Genomic DNA, 16,675 nt, shown 5'->3' on the forward strand with positions numbered 1-16,675 from the left:
AGATGATGAGGATTAATGCTGGCAATGATGTAACAGTTTGGGCGAAAGGCTGCTGGGATAATGAGAGATTGAATGTGACTGCCTTATATAGGCAAGAATATGAAAAACAGGATGACCTGTTGCACACATGCCAGCCGACCTGCTCCAGCCATAAAATCTGGCTGACTGAATGCCCAACATACTGGGATGACTCAAAATTGGCTGCCCATGATATGAATGATGCCACCTAGGCTGCCGCATGGCAAAATTGAAATCCACTTCATGAAGGTTTTGTACACAGGCTGAAACCAGCAGCAAGCGACAAAGCCTAATGTGTGCACATGCAATAACATGTTAGAGCTCCTCCATCTCCTTTAGACTTTGATGGAGCTTACAATGAGGAGATGATAATAGAAACAGAGAATGCTGACAATTTAATGCCCACAGAGACTCCTTTAATAGAGAATTTATGGGCATTTGTCTTGTTCAAGACAAAGCCTTTTATTTTTTTGGAAATGATTTAAAATTTTTTTTGGGGCTGTTTTAAGGAGTCTAAATTAGGTATTAATGCATGTAAGTTTGAGATGAATGCATGCCTTAATTTTAACAGCTCAAGAAGGATAGGTGCGTGAATTGGTGGTGTGGTCCTTGTCGGCTGCCCAATCTGTTCCTCTTGAGAGAGATCCCACCATCGAGAACTTGTCTAGACATTCGTAGGCTACCTCCTAGTTGCCTATAGCCCGAGGAGAAGTCCAGTGATTCATCTCACCCATTGTGTCCCTCTAGATATCTCTAGAAGCCATTGTAAAAAGGAATGCCTTCTCGGCCTCTTGCTCTCTATCTACATTAACTTGAAAGCTCGTGCTTTGTATTGCTGATCCTCTAGGGTCTCTTCAATAACCTCCAATAGTCCAACCCAAAAATCTAAGAATCCATTTTGGGCAAACCACCCACTAACTCTAGCTAGAAAATAGCCCATGCTTTGACCTCTGTCAATGATAGATGTTGAGGACTCCCAACATAAGAACCTCCAATGTCTAACTTGAGCCACTAGGCTTATCTTGTGATGATGGGCCAATGGTCTCTCATGAAAAATGGTAGTCTCGAGCCAATCAAGTGGCAAACACCTCCACTCTACCCATGGGTGCCGATTAAGTATTCCAAATAGCTTGAAGAACCTCTTGGGAGCACCTTCTTGAGCTTGCTTGCTTGAGAGGAGAGCTTGTGCTCTTGAAATAACATAATGTCGGTGGGTCTAGCAAGGGCTAGTTGCAACTTTCTCTAGATAGCCAACTTCCTGGTACCTTGCCCTCCACTAAAATGAAGGCTATTCATGTTCTAGGATGCATGCTTATGGAAAGATTTAGGCCTTGCATGATAGGTTCATGTTTGGCATGGTTGAAGGTGAGGACGAGTGCAAGTTGGGTGTGTTGGTGCTACATATAGTTGTCTATATATAGCACTATTCTAACCCTAGGTGTCACACACACACACAAGAAAAAAAACTACGTGTGTGTCTTTTGCACACTTGGAGTCTACATTGTATCTCTATTTCTCACTCACTCTCTTCGTGAGACACTCCTCAAGAATAGAGCTCCACGACATCAAGGCCCTATCTAGAGGTAGCTTATAGATTTCTTCACGAGAGACTTAGGAGGCCTCAGAGCAGTCAGGGTCTTAGTCCACATAGGGGAGAATCATCGAGGGGACTTTGATACGGCCTAAACTTACACAACATGAGGGATTTTGATTGATTGAGCTATCCATCTTACTTGATTAAGACATCCTAGACCCTGATACAAATGTTGGTGACACATCCATTTGCAGATATAGGAGTTTATTCCTCAGGCTTGAGCTAGGCATTGTATACCCCCATATGATTGTATCAGCTAGAGCCTTCTTTACCAGCCAGGGTTGTCCTTTTAAGCATTGGCTTCTAGCTTTTAGCTTTCTTTAGTTGTGCATTTACATTTGTTGTTCCTTTCAAATAGTTATATTATCATATATATGATTGTAACTCATGGTCCCATAGGTCATTTTGGCCTTTTGTAGACAATAATATATCATTTCATTTCATTTCATTTCTCTCATATGCACACACTAAGTACATATGATTGTAACTCATGATCCCATAGGCCATTTTGGCCTTTTGCAAATAATAATATATCATTTCATTTCATTTCTCTTGTATGCACACACTAGGTTGCGTTGCAATGATTCTTGGTAGCAACTTTAGAAGGGGAGGTCCACTCCCCCATAGTAGCTTATGGGTGTATTAGGGGAGTGATGCTCTTCCTGTGAACCATGGAATGTGCCTCAATTGTCAACTGTGGCTTTGTCCACATGTAGTATCAAGTTGCTCGGGTGAGGGGCCACTCAATTAGGGGAAGATGCGGCTATTGTGTGGTATGCAAAAGAATACACATATCAGCAACCTCTGTTCCAGCTCTAGTTGATTTACATTAGAAGAATGATGAGATGAAAGAAGTTTGTTCTAGACCTCCAATTGCTGCCCATCATGTGCTTGGCACAATACTCCAAAAGCAGCCATAACCCAACACCACAACCACATTGTCATCAGATGCTTCATCGCTTGGTCGTATATGACCTCCACCACCTCCACCACTTTCACCTCAAACCACTTACTATAGTGAGCAGTCTGTAGAGAGTAGTAGTTTGAGTAGTCCAGAGAAGCCAATAGGCATGCATTGCTATTTCAAGATTTGTGAATTACGAAGAATCTCCCCTCTTATGGAAGTGGGGACTCCCCTTTGTAGAGTGAAGCAATGCAGAAGTGAATGACCAAGACAGAGTGAACATAGAGAGAAGAGAGAGGGAGAAAGAGATAGTGAAACATAGAAAATCTGCAGTGAAGAATGCTATATAAGGATGCAGATATATACACGGGTGTAGGAAGAACGTTTGCGTATGTCTCCACCTCGAAGATCTCTCTCCCCTTGAAATCCAAGGGTAGTCTCCACGGTCTGCAGCTTGAAAACTGGAAGCACAATCGATAGAGGATGTGAAGATTGAGGCCAATAAATAGGCCAGCAAAATAAATGGCCAAAAATAATAGGTCGGTTGCATTAAATGTAGTTGATTGGACATAAAAATAGTGCGGTTGGACAGTCGTAGTTTGCCTGCCTGACACGTGTCAATTGCCACGTGGCTCGCCTGTTGTACCTATTGCCGCCTGCTATACTTGCTGCACTTGTCTGCCTTGAGAATGTCTAGCTCTAAAATCCCCTCTTAGATCTTGGATATGGCAAAAGGCTAAGGGATCTGGAGTGTTGTCAAAGTAAAGCTTGAGAAAGTGCTTTCTTAAACAGGTCTACAAGATTGTTCTCTGTCTTGCAATAGACCAGGGAAATAGTCTCATCCAGAATCTTCTCCTGAATGAAATGGTATTGGATCTCAATATGCTTCGTACAAGCATAAAACAAAGGGTTCTTGGCCAAGGCAATGCAACTCTCATTATCACACTAAAGAACAGTAGGATTGGGCTGTGGGCAACCCAACTCCTTTAAGAGCCTGCGAAGCCACACAGTCTCACATGTAGTAGAAGATGCCACTTGATACTTTGCCTCAGTCGAAGAGAGGACAGCTGTGGGTTGCTTCTTGCTGCTCCATGAAATAGCACCAGCACCCAAGGTAAAGCAATAACTGGTCGTGAACCTCCAATGATCCACGTCGCTAGCCTAATCTGAATGACTCTATACTTGAAGGACCAAGGCTATAGCACTTGTACTAGCTGGATAATAGATTCCAAGAGCAAGAACCCCCAATTGGAAACACAAAATTCTCTAAGGAGCCTATCAATGCACCATCTTGGGTTCACTCATGAACCCGGCCAGCACACCTATGGCATAACATAAGTCAACACGAGTATTAAGAAGTCAGATCAAGGTGTCATGAGGACATGTATTTTTGAAACCTCACTTAACATGTGGATTAATTTTTAATCACATGGTTAAGTAAATGTTGCACATGTGAGGTGTAATTGGAGTGAGAGTAAATTTATGAGCTCGTGACTTGAGGAAATCAAAGAATGTCAAAGGCAAAAGTTGCTGTAACTTATGCCATATACGTACTTGGTGATATCTGGTGCTAGTTGTTGGCCTAGGTCATTCATTTGGCCATAAGTGTCAGTTTTTTGTGACACTAGAGAATTGGCGTTTAATGGTAGCATTTCCATTGCTTCAATTATGGACAACTCTTGTATGTAGTGGATCTTGATTGTATTCAGTATGGATCCAAGGTACTGCACTGACAATATGTTTGCCATGAGGTCACTACTTAGTGTACTAGTCATTGTGAGATGTATGTAGATGAGTATGAGTTTCACCCGGGCATTGGAACTATACTTTTGCATGAGTTTATGATCAATTTGGCATGAATTTTGCCTCAATTTTAAGACAAAAATTGTCTCAAAATTCTGCTAAGTTTCAGCTCAGTTTTTGATCAACTTGAGAATCATTTATGGTTACTTTTGGGATCAGTTTTGCGTCAGTTTTTGCATTGATTGTTGGTCAATTTTTGCAATGAGTTTGTAATCAATTTGGGGTCACATTTGTAGCAGTTTGTGATCAGTTCTCAGATTAGTAAGTTATTAGTTTGTGATCAGATTATGCTCAGTTTTCAATGGTTTACATCTGGTTCCATAGACAACAACATATGTTATGTTGCCATTGATGTTTTAGCCTTGGTTTATGCTTGGTTATGCTATGCCATGGTTTGGTTTTGCAAGATGAGTTAAGCTCATGAGAAATAGACATGTCACATCATGATAATTTGGCAATGTTTTTTGAGATTCTTTTGGAGTCTTATGTTATGTTTTGATTGGTTGGTAATTTTCAGCATGTGTTGGGCATATGGAAAGGTTGAGCAATACTGTGCAATGTTGTGTTAACTATGATGCCTTGTGGAAATTTTAGTCCATTATTTTACTTTTGATGCATCTGGTAGTGCAATTGAGGACGATTGCAAGGATTTTAAGGGGGAGGACTGTCATGAGAACATGTATTTTTGAAACCTCACTTAACATATGGATTAATTTTTAATCACATGGTTAAGTAAATGTTGCATATGTGAGATGTAACTGGGGTTAAATAAATTTACGAGCCCGAGACTCGAGGAAACCATGAGATGTCAAAGACAAAAGTTGTTGTAAGTTATGCCGCATACGTACTTGGTGGTATTTGGTGCTAGTTGTTGGCCTAGGTCATTCATTTGGCCATAAGTATTAGTTGGTAACACTAGAGAAGTAGCGTTTAATGATACTTAATGTCAATCTAATGGTCAAAGATGACATAGAGACACTCGAGAATGGAAGTTGCCCAGCTAATTTAATTATTGGCCAGTCAGATTATTTTTTAGGGCATTGAAATAATTATTAGGTTAATTTTTAGTATTTAAAGACTGAAAGTTAATATTTAATTATGGATAATATTAGAAAAACCATTTGAGAAGGCTGCCACTTGTTAAAAATGCCCATGCAAGACTGAAAAAAGTCTTTAAAGGTTGGAGAGAGGCATTTTAGTCGATTCAGCCTCTGCAAGAGAGGGAGAGGAGATGCTACTAGTCTGATTTGCAGCTATTGGAGGACCTTTCGAGGTAGCTAGGGGTAGAAGAAGGCCAATCAACAGCAGGTGACAACATCTATAGGTTGTTGAGACAAGGCAGCAGTAGTAAGTGACTGATTTTCTTCAGTTCTTTGCATCTACAAGTTGTTGAGATAGGGCAGTAGCAATAAATGATAGATTTTTTTTAGTTCTTCACAAAAGAAGTCTGAATTTTCTCTCCTCAACATTCTCTCTCATCTCCCAGTCTTTCTACAGCCTTGCTCCAAAGATTATAGCATTGAGATCACCAGAGGTTGAGAAATTTCAGATTCCTTTGCTATAAACCCTAATTTGCAACATAAAATAGGGTTTAGTAACAACCTCGAGAAGCGTGTCAAAAATTGAAAGCTCCAAGACTTGGATTCAATAGAGTTAAAGCTGTTTTTAGGCAAATTCAAGTGGAGAGACTAGCAAATCAATGAATTTGGGGCATTTTCCTTCTCTATCAAAGCAAGTGAAGGCCAATTGACTACACGAATCAAGAGGCGAATTAGATTGAAGACTTGTTGGTCATTTTGGACAGCAAGGGGAGTTGGAATATCGAAAGGAATTGGGAGAATCCCATTGTACATCAACTTCTTCTTCAATTAAGTTAAATAAATACCGAAAGGGGCTTCAGCTTTGGGGCCAATAGGGTGTCCAATGTCCAAGATTATATGGTAAAGTGTGCATTTGAGTTTTGTGAATTTGTTAATTGTTGTAAAGAGTGCTTAGTTAGGTTATTTACCACCCTATCCATAGAGGAAGGCTGGTTACATGAAGGAGTCATTCAACTACCTATAATGGGTAGCATTCACCAAAGGAGAATTGGAATGAGTGGTAGTCTTCCAATTCGGGTCCATAGGAGTTGTAAGAGACTTGCATCCCTCCATTGCACACGTAGTCAAGAGCTCTTGTACATACTGCTGCCGGGAAAGAAAGATCCCCCTCGGAGTCTGATAGATCTCATGACCTCAAAAGAAGTGAAAAAGTTCCATATCCATTATCTCAAACTTCTCATGAAGTATTGCCTTCATTTGCTTGAACATCTGAGTATGGTCACCTATCACAATCAAGTTGTCCATATAAAGGACAAACAACACATGACCTCCACTTGACGTGTGAACATAAAGGTAGGGGTTGGTTGTGGAACGTTGATACCCCAATTTCTCCTAGAGGAACGAGTCAATCTTCTCATTCCAAGCATAGGGAGCCTACTCAAGGCCATAGAGAGCCTTTCTCAACCGGTACACCTTACCATTAGAAGAACCAAAGCTTGGAGGTTGCTCAATATAGCTCTCCTTCTTCAACTTCCCATTTAAGAAGGCAGACTTCACATCCAGTTGATAGATTGGCCATCTCCTATGGCCAGCCAAAGGCAAGAACGGCGTGAACATTGTAGGTACAAAAGTATCATGGAAATCAATGCTTTGGCACTGTGTAAAATCTTTAGCAACGAGGCGAGCCTTGTGCTTGTCCAACATGCCATCACTGTAATACTTGGTCTTGAAGACCCATTTGACTCCAATGATCTTCTTATGGGGAGGCTTTGGTACAAGATATCAAGTGTCATTTCTCTCAATCGACTCTAGCTCTTGCTCCATTGTTTTCCGCCAATGATCATGTTGTAAAGCCTCCTTCATGGAGGTGGGCTCTCAATCCTGCATGACACAAGACATCAAACAGTAATTAATGTAAACAAGCTCCATGTGGTGTGCTTGGTTCCACTAAGAATGCCGCGGGCCATCCTGTGTCTACCACTCCTTAGGGACCCCCTCAATCCTTGCATCATGAAGAGTGTCACAAGCCCAATGAGGAGGAGGTCGGATCTCACCTGGATGCTCTCTATCTGTTGAAGTTTCAAGGTCCACCGATGGTGGGGGAGCAATCAGTGAATTCGGTGGTTGAGAACTAAACTTCTCATTCGAAGAAGAGTCCTTAAGAGGCACAGGCTCCAGAGGAACAGTCGTTGGTGTCTAGCTATCACCGGGATCGCCAAGAACAGGGTGTTCCTCACCCCCCTTTAAGGTTGGAACTTCTATGAACCTAACATCACAGCTCGTGTGGACATCCCAGTTAATCGGATCATACAATCGATAGCCTTGAGAGTGCGAGCTATTGTCCACAAACACCTGTCTTTTGGAGGCCACCGAGGGTGTTTGTATTGGCAAACTCGTGGTGAATACCATGATCTCTACAAAAACGAGCAAGGTCATTAGAAACAAATTCTCCACCCTTATCTGATTGTAAGGTCTTTAGTTTTTGGCCCGATCAGTTCTCCTCAAAGAGCAACCAATCCTTAAAGTTGGAGAGAGCCTTTGACTTTAGCTTCAAGAAATAAGCCCATGTTATCATGTTGTAATCATCTACAATTAGCATGAAATACAAGCTCCTGGAAGGAACTCCGCCCTTATCATTCCATAGAGATCGGTAGAAACAAGCTCCAAGGGTACTGAAGACCCTTGTGAGGCCTTGTTGGGAACTTTACAAGTTTACTTCCCACGGATGTAGGATACACAAGGTTGTTGGCTCACCACAATATCTGACAAATCTTGAACTAGTTGTCCCTTTGATGCCTTTCGAAGATAATCATAGTTGACGTGGCCAAATCGAGCATGCCAAAGCTCGGACTGAGTTTGTGAGGTAAGAAGAAGAGAAGTCAAGGCAGAAGAAGACCGTAACTTATAGACTTCATTTTTCTCATAACTTGAAGAAAGGACATGTCTCAATCCGTGATTAAGAATCCGAAAAGAATCCACATCAAATTCGACGAAAAGGTTGAGGGTACAAATCTTGTGTACCAAGAGTAGATGGTATCCCAAGACTGGCACATAAAGAACCTTAGATGTATGGGCACCACCTCGCTCATTTGGAATAAGATACACGTCACCCCGTCCTTGAATTAGGAATAGACAGACTATTGCCGATGAGAATCTGGCCATGTGAAGGCCGCAAATGAGCAACGCCTATTGTAAGAGCATGTGTTGCGAGGGATCACTGTCACAATCCACTCCCAAGTGTATGGAGCCATCAATGCAGCATCAGAAGCTACCAAGGTCGATTTCTTAACCACCTCCAAGTGGAGGAAAACAATTGATGAGGGAGTAGCCACTGCTCTGGAATTCTTTGAAGATTTCTCCTTCTTCTTCTTGTTGGGGCAATCCTTCTTCAAGTGACGTGTCTTACCACAAATGTGATAAGTGAAGTCCTCTTCTTTGTCCTTCTTGGATTTGTTCTCCTTCTTTTGGTTCTTCCCCTTCTTTTGAGAGGACTGGCCAACCAAAGTTCAGATTTAGAAGCATTGGTCCCTTTCAAGTGCTCCTCTTGGTCGAAGACCATAGGAACCAACTCTTCCCACCGAAAAGTCTCAGAACGCCTGGAAGCAATCATGGCAGAATAACAACCATTGAGACGGGGCGGTAACTGTGAAAAAAGAGTTATTGCCAAGTCTTCAGATGTGATCACCTTCCCTGTGTTTTATACCTGCATTTGAAGCTACTTCAGCTTGTTATTACGATCCCGCGTAGAAGATGACTTGTTGACACTCATGGTCCTCATCTGCACTTCTAAAGAAACTCATTTCATGACAGTCATACGATTGTACATCTGATTAAGCTCTAGCCATATCTCCTGGGCCATCGTCAAATGCTCAGTATTTGAGATAATAGTGTAGTGCATGAGAGAAATAAAAACGAGCGGATGTGAGCATTGAGTGTATCCCAATGTGCTTGAGCCTTTGCCAACTCCACCCTATCATTGGAAGAGAGTCTGGACTTGTCTTGTGAAAAAGGACAATGAATAGCCTTCGTAACAAGCCCCACCAAATCATAGGACTCCAGAATGGCAAGCATCATGAGTCGCTAGATGCGGTAATTCTTGCCATTGAGCTTTTGATCTAATGGGAGAGTTGGTAACATGGGCACCTTCTGGTCCATGATTGCTTGAAACTCTGTCTTGGCCTCAAAAGACATCTTCACCTACCATGCCTGCACAAAACACACACAGCAGCCCCCTTTGACTATGAGAATGCAGCCTGCTAGGGCTCTTTATTGCTTGTCCCGCTCCTTCTTCACCTACCAAAGGCGATGAAAAGTTAAATTTGCACTTGAAGGCCCTAAACACAGCCTTCTTCCTTCTCTAACAGCAAAAACCAGCAGCAGCTTCAGCAAATCTTCTCCTTTCTTGCACACCCACACCCACGCTTGCCTCAGCCTTGTTTTGATGCATAGCCCTCTTACTTGCCCTTGAACGCTGAAAACACAGCCTTGTGTCACGCTAAAATCTCCTCTTCAGGTAGGTCCGCCCTAGGTCCTAGGTCAGTCAGTCCTTCAATGCTCCGATACCATGTCAGAGTGAAGCAATGTGGAAGTGAATGACCGAGACAAAGATTGAACAGAGAGAGAAGAGAGAGAGAAAGAGAGAGTGAAACACAAAATCTGCAGTGAAGATGCTGTATAAGGATGGAGGTATATACAATGGTGCAGAAAGAATGCCTGTGTATGTCTCCACCTCGAAGATCTTACTCTTTGTGAACCCGAGGGCAGTCTCCACGATCTGCAGCCTGAAAACTGGGAGCACAACTGACAGAGGATGTGAAGCCCGAGGCCAATAAGTAGACCAGCAATAAATGGCCAGAAATAACAGGTTGGCTGCATTAAATGCAGTTGACTGGACAGTTCAACTGCCCGTCTGACACGTGTCAGCTGCTATGTGCCCCACCTGCTGTACCTGTTGCTGCTTGCTGTACCAGCTGCACCTGCCTGTCTGGGGAATGTCCAGCTCTAACACCCTTGACCCGCAACTCTCATGTATGACCAAGGTCCATGATAGTTGAACTCGTGTGGAAGGACTTGGGCCAGATGAGGGAATTCGTGCTGCTGATGAATACATGGAGCCTCTTGCAAATGGGGGAGTCCATTCAATTGCTCTCAAAGGGGTTCATTGGGAGCTGGTCACCTCTTGGAAGGGGGGGATCTGGGGTAATACTGATAGGAGTAAGGATGGTGATGCTCACCTTGATGGGTTGGAGGGTGGTTTTGAGGGGGGGTTATGTTGATGCAGCGTGGCCCCTCTTGAGGTTCCCGATTGTGCTGGGGGCTGTTTGACCCTGTTGCTGGACTCTAGTAAATCCATCATCATCCAGTATAGGGTGTGCCTATGTGTAGCAATTGATCTCCTGCTAAGTGGGCTTATGCCTGAAGTGGGTGCACTTTGAGGCCCGATGTCCAAAAGCATGGCATGTGAGACACTACCCAGGCTACCTTGTGACAATGAGCTGCTGATTAATGAGGAGTTATCAACTACAATTTGCAACTCTTTTGGTATTTTCTTGATGTATGCAATTGCCACCCCTACCTTTGGTACTCTTGCCTTTGTCACCACATCTGTGAAGGATGAAGGAAGCAGGGGGCAAAAAGGCAACCAAAGTCCTTCACTAGCTGGGGATACGTTACAACAAGGCCAACAAAGGCTAGAGTCATAAAGTACCAAGGGAACCTATGGTAAAGCCCAAAATTGGAGATTAGTGAAGTCCCTGCACAAAGCAACAATGTAGATAACCCCCTTCTCGTTGAAGATTCCTACTTTCAAAGGAAAAGGAACACTATGTGTTCTGCAATTCTCATGTAAGACCAAGAATCCATTGCAAAAAAACTCATGTGGTAGTGGTTGGGTATATTGCTGGGAGCTGCTTCCTAACTGGGATGTTTCACAAGGGCATTGCTGCTGCTTGGGGGAAGTCATGGTTGTGCACATCTTGTCAGCTTTATTGGGGGTGGATGTGGTAGTGACTTGGAAAGGCTGGAAGGGAGGAATATGGAGGTGGCCCGTGAGTCTAAGGCAGATGTGATGAGAGTGCAGGGGGCCATGTCAAAGGTGAAGATTGCTGGGAGCTGCTTCCTAACTGGGATGATTCACAAGGGCATTGCTGCTTCTTGGGGGAAGTCATGGGTGTGCACATCTTGTCAGCTTTATAGGGGGTGGGTGTGGTAGTAACTTGGAGAGGCCGGAAGGGGAGGGATGTGGAGGTGGTTATAAGGGGTGGGTGTGGTAGTAACTTGGAGAGGCCGGAAACTGGGATGATTCACAAGGGCATTGCTGCTTCTTGGGGGAAGTCATGGGTGTGCACATCTTGTCAGCTTTATAGGGGGTGGGTGTGGTAGTAACTTGGAGAGGCCGGAAGGGGAGGGATGTGGAGGTGGTTATAAGGGGTGGGTGTGGTAGTAACTTGGAGAGGCCAGAAGGGGAGGGATGTGGAGGTGGCTAGTGAGTCTAAGGCAGATGTGATGAGAGTGCAGGGGGCCACATCAAAGGTGAAGATTGCTGGGAGCTGCTTCCTAACTGGGATGTTTCACAAGGGCATTGCTGCTGCTTGGGGGAAGTCATGGGTGTGCACATCTTGTCAGCTTTATAGGGGGTGGGTGTGGTAGTAACTTGGAGAGGCCGGAAGGGGAGGGATGTGGAGGTGGCTAGTGAGTCTAAGGCAGATGTGATGAGAGTGCAGGGGGGCACATCAAAGGTGAAGACGGGGTGGGGGGGGGGGCGGTGGAGCCTGGAGGTGGGTGAGGTGGAGCCTAAAGGGACCAAGGGCTGAGAAGGTTGTAAAAGGGCATGTATGATGAGGGGAAGCCTGTGTGTGAGGGACCACACTTTGTGCAACCATGGCTCATGCAATGCTGTAGTTTCTAAAAATCCTTTTTGGCTGATCCCAAGGCTTGGAAAGGATGCTGATCTGATACAGCCAAAACATGCATTCTGTGTGAAGATGCCACATAATTACTTTTGCAATTGGTAGTCCACCCTTCCAAACCCTCAGATATCTCCATAAATGTGTCCTTTTTGTAGTATGTTATCTTATCTTTATGGGGAGATCTTTTAGTACATTCTGTGTGAAATATTCCTTTCCACATGGTTTTCCAATTGGATGCTGTAATGTCAAGCCATGAAGTGCCATTTCAAGTCTATTCCACCACATTGAATGTGTTGTTGACCTACCATCATAAAGATTGTGAGGGGGGATCTCTCTGTTGTGATCATTTTTCTGTAAGTATGTTTCCCTGCTTAGCAGTAAAGCCATCACAGAGGCACACCTAGTTTGTCTATGTGGTTGCTTATGGAAAGTCATTTTGGACTCTGCTGACAATTTGGACGATGAGAGGTGACTCCAGGGTTATTCTCTTGCTTCTCTTGCCAGGCTTTTCATTCGTCTACAATTGAAGTAAAAAAGGAAAAAAGTGAAGTCCAGCTATTTTGAGACTCCCTTAGGCATTGGTATGTGGTTTTCACTGTGGTACTGAATGCACTTTCTTTCAGTTTTAAACAATATCTACCTGTTTTGGGATGGACTCAATTTGCGATAGCTGTCTTTATGCAGCTCATGTGAGTGAGGGATGGATGGAGTTTGCGAGGGAATAAGAGAGGGAAAGATGGACTGAGGGAGGTCACTCTAATTTTTGGTGCTGTGCAGGAACGCTTGCGGGCTATAGAGAAAGATGAGCGTGTTTACACATTAGATGAAGAAGAGTTGAAGGTTCATGAGACAATCTTGAAGCCAGAGGTGACTGAAAGGGATGCCCGTATCTTGGAGAAGTCCCTTTCACGAAGCTATCCAGGTCTACGTTTTGATGAAGTGCTTAAGAAAGAAAATGAGAAGCTCAAAGTAGAGCTCCAAAGGGTGGAAGAAACCATGGAAATGGATAATGCTGATGTGATTCATCATCTGATAGAGGTAACTGAAAATGTATTTCCTCAGAAGAGTAGCTCAAAATCACACTATTCGAAACAGATTCCTCTGACCAAAGAGCTACAAGTTAGCCAAGAGAACTCGGGAGAAGGCTACGAACACTTCGAGGAGTTAAGTCCTCCTTCAAGGTGTTATGTTTATCCAGCTCATATGATGTGCAAGAAATTCAAGATTTACATCTATATACTAGTCATAAAACAAGCTGGTGAATTACTGGTAGAATTACTGGCTTTTGTGTGGCATTATGTTTGCATTAGATTTTATATTTTGGGAGGACTTGTCATATCTTAAAGCTGATGATAGCTTACTATGACTATGCAATCAAGCTAACCTGCTCTTCAACTGTCTAAACCATATAGATTTTATACATTTCGATCTTGTAGTTTGGTGTCATATCTTAAAGCTGATGATAGCTTACTATAACTATGCAATCAAGCTAACCTACTCTTCAACTGTCTAAACCATATAGATTTTATACATTTTGATTTTGTAGTTTGGTTTAAGCAGTCTATCACATTGGAGAAATACAATGCAGGTTTGCTATTCTACCTTCATTCATGATGGAAATGGAGATGCACTCAGGAATTTTCTCTGCTTGTAGACTAAGATTTTAAAAGGATGCAAAAAGGCGGAGTCAATAGGACAGCTTCCTTTCGGAAGTCTAGCTTTCTCACATTTAGATCCTGCACATTATTAACTTTCAAAAGCAAGCTGTGAGCTTTCTTATAAAGTTCTTACTTGTTTTTGTTATTTTCTCTGGTTGATTTTCTTGTGAGAAGTTTCAATATATAGTTCCCCATGTTGATGCTAATGCAAAAGAGTATTACTTGTCATTCGGCAGTATAGGAAGTCAGTATCTACATTCTATGAAGGGTTCATCTTGATCTTGCAACTAGATTTATTTCAGATGGTGATATTTGGTTACATTGTTTGTATGCTGTAGAAGGAGCCACATGCTTGCATTCACTTTCCTTAATAGCAGTAAGTCCTACATTATTCAGGCTGCCAGCTTTACTGGTGGACATTTGACATTTGGTATGCTTTTGGCTTATGTCAGTGTGACTATTATAAAATGAAAGATTTGGCTTGTTTTGTTTCATGCTTTACTCATGCATAATATGTGACTAGCTGCTTGTTAGGGCATGGTTAGATACATGCACCTGTCTGTGATTATCCAAGCATAAGAATTACACAATGTCTGAGCATTGCAAGAATAGCTTGAAGATCATTCCTTCAACGGCAGAATAGTTGGCTTTCCTTCTTCAGGGTCTTCAGCTCTTCTTTTCTGGCTAATTAAATGATCTGTACTCTTCTGCAGGCCATCATCAGAACAGAATTCGACAAGAAAGCAGATGCATACAGAGCATGATTGGCACAATAGTCTTTACGATTGCTGTATGGATCCTTATTTGTGTAAGTGCTAGGTACACCCAAAATTTTTCCATTTCTAACAGTTGCCGCATGAAGAACGATGATTCTTCCAAAGTGAATCTCAATGGTAAAACATAGGTTCCTTTGACTACAAGAAGTTAAGTGTTTTTGGCTTTTTGGATTGTCGGAATTTCTACAAGCTAGTGGTGCTCTAATGATTCTTACAATGTGCATTTACTACTGGAGTGCAATTTTCATGTTAGACTAGCAGCAAGTGACAAATTTTTCTTTCCCTTCTTTTTTTGGGGTACTAAACTAAGCAGTGCTTTCTAATGTTTCTCCTTGATGTCTGCTGCCACAACACGCTGCACAACAAGCACTAATATTCTTTGAGTTGGGAAAAGCAAAACTCCTGTTCAAACACATAAGAAGAACACGTATAAACAAGTATGTTGGTTTACCAGTCAGAAATATCTTTTCTGATGCTTAACCAGAACTGCTTGTGCATGAAATTTGAATGCTCTAATAGCTGAATGATGTACATGTTGGGAAGATTGGAACAGGAAGATTGTGAGGAGAGATATATTGCCCATTTAGTTGATTGCCAAATAAGTGTTTTCACTAGAAGTGTTGATTGTATTTCTGGCACTATCCCTCTAGTCACACTCCTGTTGAGGTCCTACCATGTATGTATAGATCCTTGGACTCTGATGTAAGATTACAATTGCCAATGGGAGGAGCAAACTTCTCTTTCATAGGTCACTCACCCATCTTGCATTCACACTGTTGCATGCTTAAACAGAAGGTTTTCACAAGTTGGTTTGACCATGTAGAACCCCAAGCCTTACCGTGACAAAGGCCCCCTTGCATTTCCAATATGGCCAACCTTGTCTATGAACTAGAGATTCCGTCACCAATGAATTACGAGTACGAATGGAAGTTTCAAGGTAGGTGCAATGGCTTTTTGAATAGGGCTGTTTTTCCCAGAGTTATTATAAGAAAAATCTTGTCCAAAATATGTCAAGGCAGATAAGAATATGCACTTTTTGATAGTGTGCCACTTTAAGGGCATGTTTTTAAGAACTTGGCTATTTTCTCATGTTTCCTCAGAAAGTAACTCCTGGTTTGATTGGCACATATCTTGAGGAAGCAAGATATTTTGAGATGGTGAATTTCCAAAGGAAACTTACATTCTAGGATAAATCAATCATGTCAAGAATAGCCCCTCAATCATTTTTAAAGTGTGCCTTGTCCTCAATAGAAAACATACTTCTAGGGTTGACTTCTGATTGTGATTGTGAAAGAGGTGAGAGCTCTTCTACTCTGGATTCTTGTTGATTGCTTGGGGGAGGATGAGAGGTTGAACCTATACACAGGGTGTCTTCTATCACCATCAATCAATATAATCGAGCAGACTTGTCAGTCTTGCCTCCATCATTATCTTCAAAGGTTGGCTGTTGGTTAAACTTTGAGGGAGAGAGGGAGAGACTTTTGGAAAGGTGGTCTGGGCCGTGTGGAGTGGAGGAGGTGTTGGAGATGCCATGATAAGCAGGGAGGATTGTGTGTAGGGGGGTCATTGAGGTTTGGCAACTGGATATTCGGCAAGGGTGAATACCTTGAGTTTGTGAGAAGTGACCTCCATATTGACTGTTCAATTTTGTGGAAAATTTGAAAGTGAATTTAATGCCTTTCTGAGCTACAACTGGTTGGGCACCCTTATTATGTTGGAGAATTATTTGTTTTATTAAATGCATTCATAAAAGAGTACTACTTGTTTCTTGATTAGGTGCTTAAGTTGCAAAGCTGTCTGGTGAGAAAGTCCTGGCTGAGAGCCCCAGCTTGTTTTGCAAAAGTATCATGGCATATTATCATTGTGTTTCTCAGGATAATACTAAAGTTTAAGTAAATATTGAACGGCATCTTTCTATTTTTCTCAGTGGTCTGTTCATAATGCCAAATTGGTGACCTAATGGGCATTTTTTGA

At 42.4% G+C, this 16,675-nt stretch overlaps 1 protein-coding gene across 3 annotated transcripts in view; it reads left to right on the forward strand.

Moving 5' to 3' along the window:
* Positions 1–16,675, forward strand: part of LOC148028104 (protein MID1-COMPLEMENTING ACTIVITY 1-like) — a 40,665-nt gene that overhangs the window by 17,653 nt on the left and 6,337 nt on the right. For 2 of the 3 annotated variants that reach the window (XM_087689786.1, XM_087689787.1), the window contains 2 exons: positions 13,045–13,448; positions 14,639–14,733. In XM_087689786.1, the coding sequence (XP_087545912.1) occupies positions 13,045–13,448; positions 14,639–14,733 (499 nt within the window). Of the gene's footprint in view, positions 1–13,044; positions 13,449–14,263; positions 14,356–14,638; positions 14,734–16,675 lie in introns of all 3 variants that reach the window. The other variant, XR_015692683.1, reaches the window with a different exon arrangement.

The sequence above is a fragment of the Lygodium microphyllum genome, chromosome 12 (genome assembly GCF_053477565.2).
Source record: "Lygodium microphyllum isolate KBCC chromosome 12, Lygodium_microphyllum_v1.1.10, whole genome shotgun sequence".
Taxonomy (NCBI): Eukaryota; Viridiplantae; Streptophyta; class Polypodiopsida; order Schizaeales; family Lygodiaceae; genus Lygodium; species Lygodium microphyllum.